Source organism: Cynocephalus volans, chromosome 2, assembly GCF_027409185.1.
Source record: "Cynocephalus volans isolate mCynVol1 chromosome 2, mCynVol1.pri, whole genome shotgun sequence".
NCBI classification, from domain to species: Eukaryota; Metazoa; Chordata; class Mammalia; order Dermoptera; family Cynocephalidae; genus Cynocephalus; species Cynocephalus volans.
Genome location: NC_084461.1, coordinates 177248879 through 177261245, shown reverse-complemented (window position 1 = coordinate 177261245; position 12367 = coordinate 177248879). Strand labels below are relative to the sequence as shown.

At 58.5% G+C, this 12367-nt stretch overlaps 1 protein-coding gene across 14 annotated transcripts in view; it reads left to right on the top strand.

Annotated features, from left to right (window-relative positions):
• The first annotated feature begins 215 nt into the window (after positions 1-215).
• FBRSL1 (fibrosin like 1) overlaps positions 216-12367 on the top strand; it is a 92855-nt gene continuing 80703 nt past the window's right edge. For all 14 annotated transcript variants that reach the window (XR_010022441.1, XM_063084788.1, XM_063084780.1 and 11 more), the window contains exon 1: positions 216-595. Coding sequence is in view for 13 of the 14 variants with exons in the window: in XM_063084788.1 (XP_062940858.1) it covers positions 305-595 (291 nt within the window). In the remaining variant the exon portion in view is untranslated. The remainder of the gene's footprint in view (positions 596-12367) is intronic.

Here is a 12367-nt window from a genome sequence, read left to right as displayed (position 1 = left end):
TCCCCGCGCCCACCGCCTGCCTCCCGGACGATCGCCCGCCGCGCGCATGGGCCGCTCCCCCGGAGGGGCGGCGAAGGGCCGCTGAGCGCCGGGCCCGCCCCGCCGATGCGCCCATCCGCCCGCGCCGGGGGTCCCAGGCCGCGCCGGGCCCGGGGCTGAGCCGCCCCCGCGCGCGGCATGCCCGGCCCGGCCCTCCGCCCGCCGCCGCCCAGGCCCCCAGCTCGCGCGGCGCTCCCGCAGACCGGCGGCGCCGCGTAGCAGCGCCGGGTCAAGGTCACCGGCCCGACGGGGCGCACGCCGCGCCATGGAGGCCAAGGTCCGCCCGAGCCGGCGCTCGCGCGCGCAGCGGGACCGCGGCCGGCGCCGGGAGGCCGTCCGCGACGCCCGCGCCCAGAGCGCGTCGTCGGGCGACGAACCGGAGCCCAGCCCCGGCAAGGAGAACGCGGTCCTCCGCGGCGCGCCCCCAAGAGGCGCCGCCCCCGCGCCCCGCGCCGCGCGTCCCCCGCGCCGCCGCCGCCGCGAGTCCAGCTCACAGGAGGAGGAGGTCATCGACGGCTTCGCCATCGCCAGCTTCAGCACCCTGGAGGCCCTGGAGGTGGGTGGCGAGCGCGGGGCCCGAGGCGACCCCCGCCGCGGCGGGCGTCGTCCCCGTACCCCGGACACGCGGGCCGCCGCGAGGGGAAGCCCACCTTCACCCAGGCCCCCTTCTCCGGGGACCGTGGGCGCCCACTGTGGGCCTCGACGGTCGCATCTGGGAGAGCCAGAAGCGTCGGGTGGGTTTAGAGGTGCTGTGAGCTGCGGGGGGAAAATATCTAAATGACACCGTCTAAACCGGAGGTTGTCTGACAACACAATCGGCCTTTTTTCACTTGTGTTTCTGTTGCCAAAACATCATTGGTTCAGAGTGTACTAGGGAGCTGGGCAGTGCTGGACTTCATGGAGGCGATGATAAAGTGGATACTTGGGGTTTTTTTCTGTTCCCCTCTCCCCCTTGACGGTTTTGCTCAGTGGAGCAGAGGGAGGGTCTTGGTGACCACCGTTTGCTGCATGGTTAGTAGGCTGGCAAAAAATATTGCTTGTCTGGCTGATATATAAAGGACGATATTTGCTGAGCAAATACCTTTCTTGCCCAAATCCAGGTGAGCAGAGAAGGAAATGAAATATTGTCAGAGTTAGCAAGTGGGTTGGGTGGGGCGCTGCTGTCTCCCTAGAACTGGCATGGGTGTCCTGGGAGCCTCAGCCAGCTCCTTTGCCCTCCCGAAGTGGAGACAATTCCAGCGAGGTGTGCCCCATCAGCACTTACTTTGAGTCCCAGGGATCACTGTTGCTGGCACCTCTCTTTTTTCAAGGACTCAGGAGCCTGTGGGCTGGGATCCCCAAGTCTCAGATGCTGAATTTGGGGTAAGGGAAGATGCCTCCTGCAGGTCTTTGAAGTGAGTTCTTTCCAAGTCCACATTCCAACTCTGGGGTCTGTGAGGGCTTGGAGAGAACCTCAGGGTCAGGTGCCGGTGGCCAGCAGAGGTAGCCCTGGAACAGGCATGCTGCTTTCTATGTGAGCAGATGGGTGGAGAGTGGTGGGGCACCTATGAGCACAGGACACAGATCCCCTTAGCTTGTGTTCACCACACAGCCTGCAGATACTCTGCTGTGCCCACCTGGGGGCCCGAGGTGGCTTCTGGTCTGAGGGGTCCTCATCAAGATGCTTTGGTGTGGGGGCTGGAAGACTATCTCCAGTGCTGGCCTATGCCGTGGCTCTGTACTCGGAAGGGATGGCTCCACAGCAGTTTTTTTGGCTTCTTGTTGATAATAATGACACGTGCACTTAGTGAGCACTTTCTACAAGCCTGGCCCTGCACCAAGCTCCTACACTGCAGCGTGCAAGACTGATTCCAGATCTGTAACTGCCCTGCCTGCCTTGCTTCCTGTGTCCTCTGCCAGGAGGGCAAAAAATAAAAACCCTAAATGTGGCCTCAAAGGCCCTGCACACCTGTCAGCCTCCTCCCCTTTCCATCCCAACATGTCAGCCCTCTGGGTTCTGCCTCACAGCCTCCATACCTATTGTTCTCTGACTGGCCAGCGTTTGGTGCCTGCATGTCTCCACACAGTTGTCCCTGGCCCTTGTCTGAAGTGACATCCCTTCCCACCCAGCTGTCTGTCCCCCACCTTCCTTCCTGTCCTTGCACTACGTGAAGCTGTCTTGTGACTTACTTGCCCTCTGGTTTCGTCCTCTCCCCACGAGAACTTGGAAGCTGGAAAAGAGTGGGCATCATGTCTGTCTCCGGTCTCCTGTGGGGCCCCAGTGCCCAGAACAGAGCTCGGCTTGTGGAAAGTACCCCACATATGTTTGTGGAGTAAATGAGCGAGGAGAGAAGCAGAGTTTCAGGAAGCCTGGTCTCATGCCTAAAGTCACAGCGCACCGAGCCCTGCTGGGTCCCAGTGCTCTGCCCTCAGCTGTCTGGCTGTCTACCTCCTCCATCAGGGTCACCACCTCCCTAGGCCGCAGGCAGTGGGTTTTGGGGACTTGTGTGGGCTCAGACCAGCCCCACCAGGTCATAGCGAGACTAGCCTGCTTCTGCTTGCCATTCACGTAACCAGGGCATCCTTAGGGCCTTGGAAAGTACGGGACTTCTGGACAAGTCATAACCTAGAACGGCCTAGAAGTGTATCTTCATTGGCCTCATTTCTTGCTGAGGTGTAGTGGTTTTTCCTCAAAGTTCAGATAACTTGTAATCAACATTGATAAAAATGACCGGTTCAGTGAACATTCACTCTACCAGGCACTAATCTGAGCTGCTCTGTATAGATATTAATTTGTTTTCTTCTCAGATGACCCACCAGGGAGGCTGGTTGCCCCCACTCCACAGATGGGGACACTGAGGCACAGTATGTCTAACTGGTGTTGAGCATGCAGCAAAGGGAGTCAATTGTCCCAGCCTGCCCAGGATTGGGGTGTGTGCCCAGGGTCTCCAGGACTCCAGCCAAAGATGGAGCCTTTACTTGCCATCAGTTTACCCCCAGGTTTTGGGGCGACAGCAAGCCCTTGCCCTCTAGGGGTGACATTTAAGTGTCAGAGAAGCCCACATAACCCCAGAGGCCACATAACCCCTGCCAGGCACAACATGAGCATAAACAACCAAACAGCAGGTGTGGACTTGCTCAGGAGGTGTAGCCTGCGCACAGAAGCGTGTCCCATTACCTTTGTCTGCACCCCCCCCACACCTGCCCAAATAGGCCCCCCACCCACTCTGTGCCCCAGGCAAGTTCATGACCCCTCTCTGTGCCATGGGCAGGCCCCGTGCCCTCCTCCCCTGTGTCTTGGGCAGGTCCCACACCCCCTTCTGTATACCTGTGTCTGCCTCTGCAGAGGAGGAACATCCCCTGTCATGGGGTGGCTGAAGATCACCCGCCTGTGCCTCTGTGTGCGCTGCAGGCACGGTAGGAACTACCTAAATGTTAGCAGTAGTGGCTGTTGGCTGAGGAGGGGCCAGGATTCTGGCCTGGCTCAGGGCATGTCCTCAGCCCTGGGGACAGAGTCATCTCCACTGGCAGTTAATGATCAACCACAGACTCAGACTGGATCCCTGTGGTGGAGCCAAGTATGTGCGGAGAGGCAGGGCTGGGCAGGGGTCTGCAGACCTGAGCCTGGTCCCTTTTGACTTTCTGTTTCTCTCTCTAATGCGGGCTGGGGGTGTGAGTGGGGTCTTGTGGTTTGGGGAAGACGGGATCCAAGGAAGCCCTGCGGGTCTCGTTCCTCTGCTGTTACTCTGACCAGGGATGCAACCCTCTTGTTTCCTGTGACAACTCTGTCTCCTGATTGAACTGACCAGAGGTGATGGGAAGCCCCCCACCCCAGTGGTGCCACTGTTCTCTGGATGCCCAGGGTCCTTCCCTGAAGGCCAGTTCCCCTGTGTGCGGGGCCAGGAGGAGTGTCCAGGGCTATGTTAGGCCCCTCTTCCCTGTGGCAAAGACCTATTTTGCCTGACCTCAGGCCACAGAACAGGTTGTGCCGGTCCCTGTGTCTCTTGAGAGATAGGTCAGAAGCTGCAGGCAGAGCCCCTGTAGGCCACAAACCACCTTCTGTTCCCATGTGCTGCCCCTGCGACCTCCAGCACTCCACTTGGCATTGGCGCTGTGATCCTTGCAGCGGGGAAGTGGCCAGCACCTGTGTGCATGTCTGTTATTCTGGTTTGGCATCTGTGTGACTTTTTGTTAATTTGCTTTTTTAAAACAGCAATTCCATTTCACCTGGTTCAAAAATCAAGCTCTATAAAAAGGTGTATGTTGGAAAGTTTCGGCTTCAACCTCAACCTCCTACAGGAACTGCATTCACTGGTTTCTGGTCTTTCTAGAGCTTCGTGTTGGAGATATAACCAAATACAGACATACAGTCTACTCAGAAGGGAGGATTGCTCTTCATATCTGTACTTGTGCGTGCTGGGAATGAGGACGGAAAGGAAAACTCCTGAAACACGAGCTGTGACCAGCGACTTCCTTTCTTCAGTTCCTGTGTTTCCGTATTCTCTGGTCAGCCCATATGACTGATAATCCACAGATATCATGTACCTAAAACCCCCTGGACCCACTATGCACAGTCAGAGTAGTGCTTTAGAAGCCCAGTGCCAGCCTCCTCACATCCATAGGCTAGTGACCATGTGTGCCCCTACCCCCACCCCCGCTTCCAGCCTTCCAGGGCTGTCCAGGGCTGTCCAGGGGTGAGCAGTGATTTTTGCTGAAAATTACTAAGCTCGTCTCAGCTGCAGACAGAAGCCTCTCAGGCTGGGGGCGTGAGCCTGGATTCTGCGGTTGTAGCTAAGGGGAGGGTAGCAAGTTCTCAGGGCACAGCCCCATGGTGGGGGACATGGGGATGTGGTGGGTTGCCCAGGACCTACCCCACCCTGGGCCACGTCCCAAAGGTTCAGGTGGGTGGTCTCTCTGCAACCCAGGTGGGGGACTTCATAATATTGTTCAGGGTCCCCAGGGGCAAGGGCACAAGGGTCAAGGCTGGCTCACTGCTGCTCAGGGCTGGGAGTGTGGCCCAGCTGCATGGGGAGCTGGGATGTAGCCCTGCTGGGCGCTGCATGCAGGGGCCTAGCAGTATCACTTGACCTCCAGGGGCCACTGAAGCCCACATTGTTGGTCCTGCCTCTGGGGGCCAAGTTTGTGCTAGGGGCCCATCTGCCCATGCCCATTCCTTAGACAGGGATGGGGGCTAAGGCCGTGCAGACGATTGGGCTCAGTGAGGAGAGCCTGGGGCAAGGAGGTCATTCACCACAAGAGTGTCTGAACCTCTGGCCCAGAGCACCTCTGCATGGTTGCCTCCTGGTCTTCAGATGGGGAAACTGAGGCCCAGAGAGGAGAAGTGCTTCACCAACAGTCACCAGACAGGGTGCAGAGCTGAGCTTGGAACCTGCTCTAGGACGGTGTTGGGCTGCTGAGAGGCTGTGTTGACCTCAGTTCCTCCCAGAAGTTGTGGGCTAGGGGCCTTCATCTGTCCTCCTGCCCCTTGCAGCCCCCCACCCTGTGGTTTGGAGGCTTTGCGGTCTGAGCTGCTTCAGCAGAATGGTCACCCTTTCTCCTCCCTCCTCGTCCCTGCCCCTCCAGCTTCTTGGGATCCTTCTGAGGCCTTACTGTGGCCACCCCGCCTCCCTGTGGATCCCACATATCACTGTATATATGTCATACTCTGTACCTGGGCTCTGCCCTCCTCCTGGAAGGTTTTCCCCAAGCATCCCAGTGACTCACTCAGAAATCCTGCAGTAAGGAGCCCTGCTGCTGGGCCCCTCTGACCCACTGAGTTATTTCTTTTCAGCTCTTGTCCCCAGAGCTCGTCCCTGATTTGGGTTGTCTTTGCCCCTCCAGGAGACTCAGGAGGTGTCCATTTTGATCCCCCCCCCACCCCCGCCCACTGAGAACTCAGACCCAAACCTCCTGCACACGTGTGGTTGTTTCCTTGAGAGAAACACCAGAAACACCTGGAACTGGAAGTGCTGAGTCTGCCTGTAGCCTTTCGAAAGCTTTTGATGAGTAGCAAGCCAGTTCCACTTCAGGGAGGTGGTGCGGGGCGGGGGGGGGGGGGCTGTTCCCTGCTAGGAGTCTCCTGTTTCGGTTGCTTGCACTGTTTTATGTTTTTGTCCCTCAGAGTAAAAGCGTTGTTTTGTAATTGGTTGTCACAGTTTGTGTTTGCTGCACTCCTCAACACTGCTGACGTTTCCCTTAGGGCTTTTTGTGGGGTTTCTTCTTGGCTGAAGTGGCATCTGCAAGTAACCAGGATGTTGCTGCTTTTCTTGCTGCCAGTTTCTTTTCATGTCTTATCGCATTTGTTAGCACTTCCAAAGCGTGTGTTTGACAGTGCTGTCTGTGTCTGTATCCCTCCTTCTCTGAGCAGGGAGGCTTTTCCTTTTTCTGGTGCAGCACCAGAGGTGGATGGGGCCTTGCCCATAGAGACTGTGTTTCTCCCTGGGCTGGTGAGGTCCATACTGTGCACTGCAGGACTGTCCTGAATCCTGGGAGTGGGCCCTGACTGGCTGTGTTGGTGGGGTTTCATTTCAAGTGGCTTTGTGGATAGCTGAGATTTTTGCGACTGAACTCCTAGTAAAATTAGGCTGTGGTTGTCTTGTTGTTGCAGGTTCAGCTACATTTGGATTGGGAACTTTTCTGTCTGTTTTTGTACTCTGGAACACTGGAAATGGCATAAGAATCGTCTACTTCCTCTGGTATTCCAGCTCCGTTAGCATGATTTGGGGTGGGGACACAGGTAATGAGGAAGAAGACGAGGGGACCACCTGGCCAGGAAGGAGCTGACTCGCGAGTTGGGGAGAGCATGGCTGACAGTCCTGGGGTGGGCCTGGCTGGACTGTGGGGGTCAGGAGGTCCCTCTGTGGAGGGGGACCTGCAAGCTAGACCCAAGAGCACGAGAAGGGACGCATCTGGCTGACAACCTCCCAGGCGCGGGAAAGGCCCTGAGGTGGATCTAGCCTGGCGGCTGAGTCAGGAGGAGCCCAGACCATCCACGTCCCTCTAGGGACCACCTGGTGCTGTGACCACCCTGACCTAGGCTGGGCTCACCCTCTGTACCCCTTCTAACCAGACCCCGTTGGGACCTCCTCTGGCCTAAGCTCCTGCATATTTTAGGAGTTCACAGGACTCAATCACCTCTCATTGCCTCCAGGCCCCCTGCCAAGATGAGCTGAGTGGGTCACCCCTGCCAGGACCCGAGCCCCAAGACTGGCCGGGAGGGATGCAGGGCACCCTGCCACCTGCAGGGGCAGCCCTGGCCTGGGGATCCGACCACTTCCCCATGACCTGAGGTCCAGCCCTGACTCCCCACACGTGGCCATGACACAGCCATATGTCCCTAAACCAGGGACAGCATATAGGCAGCTCCAGGTCCCCAAGGAAGGGCCAGGGTTTGTTATGTGTGTTTGTGTGTGTGTGTTCGTGTGTGTGTGTGTGTGTGTGTGCGCGCGCGTGCCTGAGTGTGCTCCTCCCCCAGATACCCCAAGGGCCTGAGGCTCCTCCCTTGGCCCTCAGCACCCAGGAGCATGTAATGTCCAAGAAGGTCATGTGGCACCAGATAGGGGGCCGTCGCTGACCTGCCCCTCTTCCTCCTGCCTTCAGGGCCTTCTCGTTTCTCTGGGAAGTTATCAGTTTTGTCTCTGGGAACCTGGAGAGGTCAGGGTGAGCTGGGCTAGGGCCACCCACCTCTGTTCAGCACCCCACAGCTACCTCTGGCAGGCTCAGGGCCCCTTTCACACTGCATGCTCAGTGCCATGCACTCATGGAGTCTGAGTCACACCATGGCTTGGGGGTCCTGAGGGCTGTGACCAGGGACTGGGCATTCATGGCTGGGGAGGAAATACAGAGGATGTGACGTTGGTGAGGACATTCCAGTGGGGATCAGCAAGTGCCCAGCTTATGAGGACCCCCAGCCCTCTGGCCACCTGCGTGGGGCTTCGCACCTCGAGCCCCATCCCTACTGCCCTCTGGAGGTGCTGACAGTTGCCCCCTGCCTTTCTCCCTGGTCTTGAGAATTGCTTTGGTCCCCAAGAAGAAGGCAGCCTACAGCCCTGGAGGCCAAGCCTGCATCTCTTTGGAGGCTATGGTGAGAAGATCTTCCCAGGTCATTCCCATCCGGCTCAGGGAGGGGAGCGTGGTGGCCCCACCCTTCCACTGCCATTCTTCCACAGATAGCCCCAGGCCGGGTATCATGTGGGGTTCCCGCTTGATGGATCTGCAAGACTCTCCAGAGAAATGGGGAGGTGGGCTGTCTGAGACTCTGGTGGGATGAGGGCCAGCCCCGCAGTCCAGACACGTCCTGGGTCACGCCCCCCACCTCCCCTACCCTGATGTGGGGGTCATGGCTCTTGTAAGTCTGGGGTCTGCTTCTCAGCTCGGAATGTTAGGATCCCTGGGAGCTGGAAAAGGTGTCGGTGCCTTTCAGGGCTGGGTGGGTGCTCTGTGTTCTGGAAGGTTCTGGGAGTGTTGAGGGCTATTGTGGACAGCACTGCTCAGAGTGACCCCCTCCCCATCACAGTCAGCAGGGAGGCCCTGTGATGGGATCATCACCTGTGCTTTTTCCTGGGGGTGGACCACACAAGTGGACTGTGCAGAGCTGGGCCCAGGCCCCCCATTGTGTAGACATGTGTGAGCAAGGACGGGAGCTGGCAGCTGGATGGGGTGTGCAGTTCCAGGCAGACAATGACCACCTTTCTGGAGAAAGGAAGTCCCAGTTTGAAAAACTACCCTCACTGTCGGAGTTGGCATCATTGTGGGCTGGGGACACCCAGAGTCACAACAACAGTGGCCACCCTGTGCGATTGGTTGGGAAACCAAGACACCAGCCTCTTACAGGGTTGAAGGGCAGCGGTCAGCAACAGGGCCAAAGCTCCCACACTGTGCTCACCCCACCAGGGGCTGGGCACAGAGGCCAGTGACACCACCCAGGCCTGGGGTCACCGCCTACACCCCTCCCTCCCCAGCCAGGACACAGCCCTGTGGCAGCCTCCGTGAGGCCTTCAAGAGCCTGGGCAGCCAGACCCACCTCCTTGGGTAAATTTAGAGTTGTAGGCCCCATCCAGCCCTTGGCAGCCTCCTACTGGCATCCCAGACCTCTGCTCTGTGGGCTCTCTTGCTGGTGTGTGGACAGACCCCTCCCCAGGGGCAAGCCTGGCCCAGGCATGGGGTGCTGACCTTTGGAAGTGACAGACTGGCCAACAGGGAGGGGATCTGACCTGTCCTTCATTTCCTGGCTCTACAAACATTGAGTGCCAGCTGTGTGCCAGGCCTTGTGCAGCCCTGGGGGATATGCCCAGGAGCCCGGTCACCAGTGTCAGGACAGCATAAAGGGGCTGTCATTGGACTCTGGTGATCACTGAGGAGAATGAGGAGGCCAGGTGAGTTCTGGGACCAGCCCAGGCACATGCCACAGTGGGAGCCCATTGAGGGGGGCAAACACAGTGGGTAGCAGCTTGGCCAGGGGCAGGATTTGAGTCCGCAGGCAGTGGGTCATCTGGAGAAGGTTTGGGGGCTGTTATGGGAGAGACAGCAGGAGGAGGGGTTGGGATGGTGGGTGGTCCCCAAGGACATCTTAGGTGCCTTCTCCTTCAGGAGCTGTATTACAAGACCTGCATGAAATCAAGGTTTTGAGGACTCAGGCACACGGGGTGTGTGGTTCTACGTTAGTGGGGAGAATGTTCCAGCGCTCTTCTATGCCCAAGTAGTTTAACCAGCGTTTTTCAGATCACCAGGAGCTGTCTGATTTCTGTGGGAAGCTGGGCGTGGAGAGAGCTGACTGGGAATCCCCAGTGCTTTGCTCAGCATCAGGGAGGGCTGGGTGGGCTCCATGCCCATCTCTGTGACCCAGCTCTTGGCTTCTTATCTGCAGCAGCTGCGTCAGGCCCGGCCAGCTCAGTGGGGCAGACGCAGCCCCAAGACTTGGAGCCACACGCACTGACCCAGTCCCTCCAAGGCCAGGCTCTCTCTCATGAGAACTTGGTGTCCGCCCTGCAGCTGTCCGAGGCATGAGTGTGACTCCATGGGATGGCCCCTGCTCGAGGGCCCAACCCTATCACCCATAGCTTTTTTGCTTAAAAGCAAAGTCAGTTGTAACCATAATGCTCGAATATGGAAACGGGAATGTGGTGGTCAGGGCCGGTCCATGGCATCTCCTAGGGCTTCATGTGCATTAGCTCATCCATCTTCCTGGTGGCCCCTGCAGTGGGTGCTGCACTGTCCCCATCCTACAGATGAGGACACTGAGGCAGTGTCTCCACTGCTGGCGAATGGCAGAGCAAGATTAGAACTCAGGTGTGGGGTGAGATCTGTGCATGGGCCCATGTGTCTGGCTTCCCCGCCCTCCTGTCCTTTGCCATGGTATGCACACCAGCCCCTGGAACCCAGCTCTGTGTCGAGGGTACTTCATCCTGACTCCTCTCCCTACTCAGTCCCTCTGTCACCCTGAGTTTGGCCACGTCCTGCTGCTAGTTGCTGCTGAGGAGCTCAGCACCCTCCCTGCAGGCTGTCCTCCATCCAGGGGCTGTGGATGCTGATAGCTCAGGGTCCTCATGGGACCCCCATCACCTCTCCGACCTTTCCCACTGCAGTTGTTCCTCAGCCAGACACTCACTCGCCCCTTACCCCTGCCTGTCCCCAGGGACCTTGTGGCAGAGAACTGGGCAGAGAAGGAGCCCAAGCAGCCTACAGTGATTGCCTAGGAGGGGTGGCCCTGACATGGACGAGGCTGGACAGTGGCCACATCCACCCCTTGATGACCGGCTGTGCCAAGGCTGTGTCAGCCTAGATCACCCTCAGGGCTCAGCTTCCCCTGCTAGAGCTAGCTGGGATTTGTCAGACAGACTTTGTTCTCCAAGAGACACACAGACCAGCTCTCCTGGATGAACTTGGCTTCGTAGATCTCATCTGCTGCCTGGGCCAGACCCCAGGGGTGTCTGTCATCCTGAAATAAAACCCCTTCCTTCCCAGGCCCACAAGCCCGTGTGGCCCAGCCCTGCCCATGCTGCCTCCCTCCTCCACTTGTGCACATCTGCCTCAGGGCCTTTGCACCTGCCTTTGCCCCAGCTCAGGTGTCCCAGTTCCCTTTTCTTCCTCACCACATGGCTGACAATCCATTTCCTCATCTGCAGGGGTGCTGAGGTAAGTGCAACTGCTTCCCAGCCACCCAGCACCAGGGTGAGGGTCCCTCTGTGCCATCCCTGTCTCCTCCCAGCAGTCCTGCTCTGAATGAGCCCTCACACCCAGGTGCGTCCCGTGTCCTGCTGGGTCCTTTGTCCAGACCATGCTGGCCGGTGGTGGTGGCTGATGCACAGAGGGCAGGGGCCAGCTTGGACTAGCCAGGTGGGTAGGCTTGGCACTCGGGTGCCTGCCCTCACATACTTCTTCCCGCCCTAATACCTCTGGACCATGGCTTGCACCAGGGTCCTCCCACATCCCATGTCCATGGCACCAGGCTTGCCCTGGGCCACCCAGGGCTGCAGAAGAGGCTCAGGTGGGCCGGGCCCATGTTTGGCCGCTGAGCAGCAACTGCTCAGGTGCCTTGGGCTCCCCAGCCCTGAGCCCCAGGGACCGGCTCAGGCTGAGGTGAGGGGGCTAGTGCTCTGGATGCCTCCCCCAGCCGTGATGTCACGGCCCTGTCCTGGAGTCCCCAGGCCCACGGCCTCCTCCCCTTTTCAGCTTGCATTGCTTTGTCCTGCGCCCCTGACCCTCTGAGACAGTGTCACCTGCATGGGTGTTTCCCAGCACCGAGCTCCCTTAGGTTGTTTTCATCTACATCTAAATGACCTAGTTTATTATTTTTTTTAATTGTGAAAAAGATCATGTGGTCAGAATGTGTAGAGCCTACGTCTGCTTTAAAGCGTTGACCATGAGTGAGCCCATGTGACATCCCCAGCAGGCCCAGGAGCTGGAGGGACAGTTAGAGTCCCTGCACAAGGGTGGTGGGTGGGGGCTGGGCAGGGGTGGTCTCTCTTGGCTGCTCCCATCCAGCATGTGGCCCAGGGCAGATGGGCAGTGGTGTGACACGTCCTTGTACTCCTTGGGGAACAAACACCAGGGGCAGCTAGCTGCCTGCCCCTCGTCCTACCTGCTGGCGTGGGTGCCGACCAGTCCCCAAGGAGTCTTTTAGAATCCACAGCAGACCCCCAGGTGGCTGAGGCCTGGGGACATCATTACCTCCTTCCTGGCACACTGCTGCCCCAGGGCCATCTCCTCTTGTCCTGCCGCATCTGGGTCTGGGTCCTCATGCAGCCCAGAGGAACCCTGCTGGAGGAGGAGCAAGGCTGCAGGCCTTGTCTGAGTGTGACTCCTGGCCTTCCAAGACATTGGAGCTGGAGGGAAGAAGACACCACTTAGG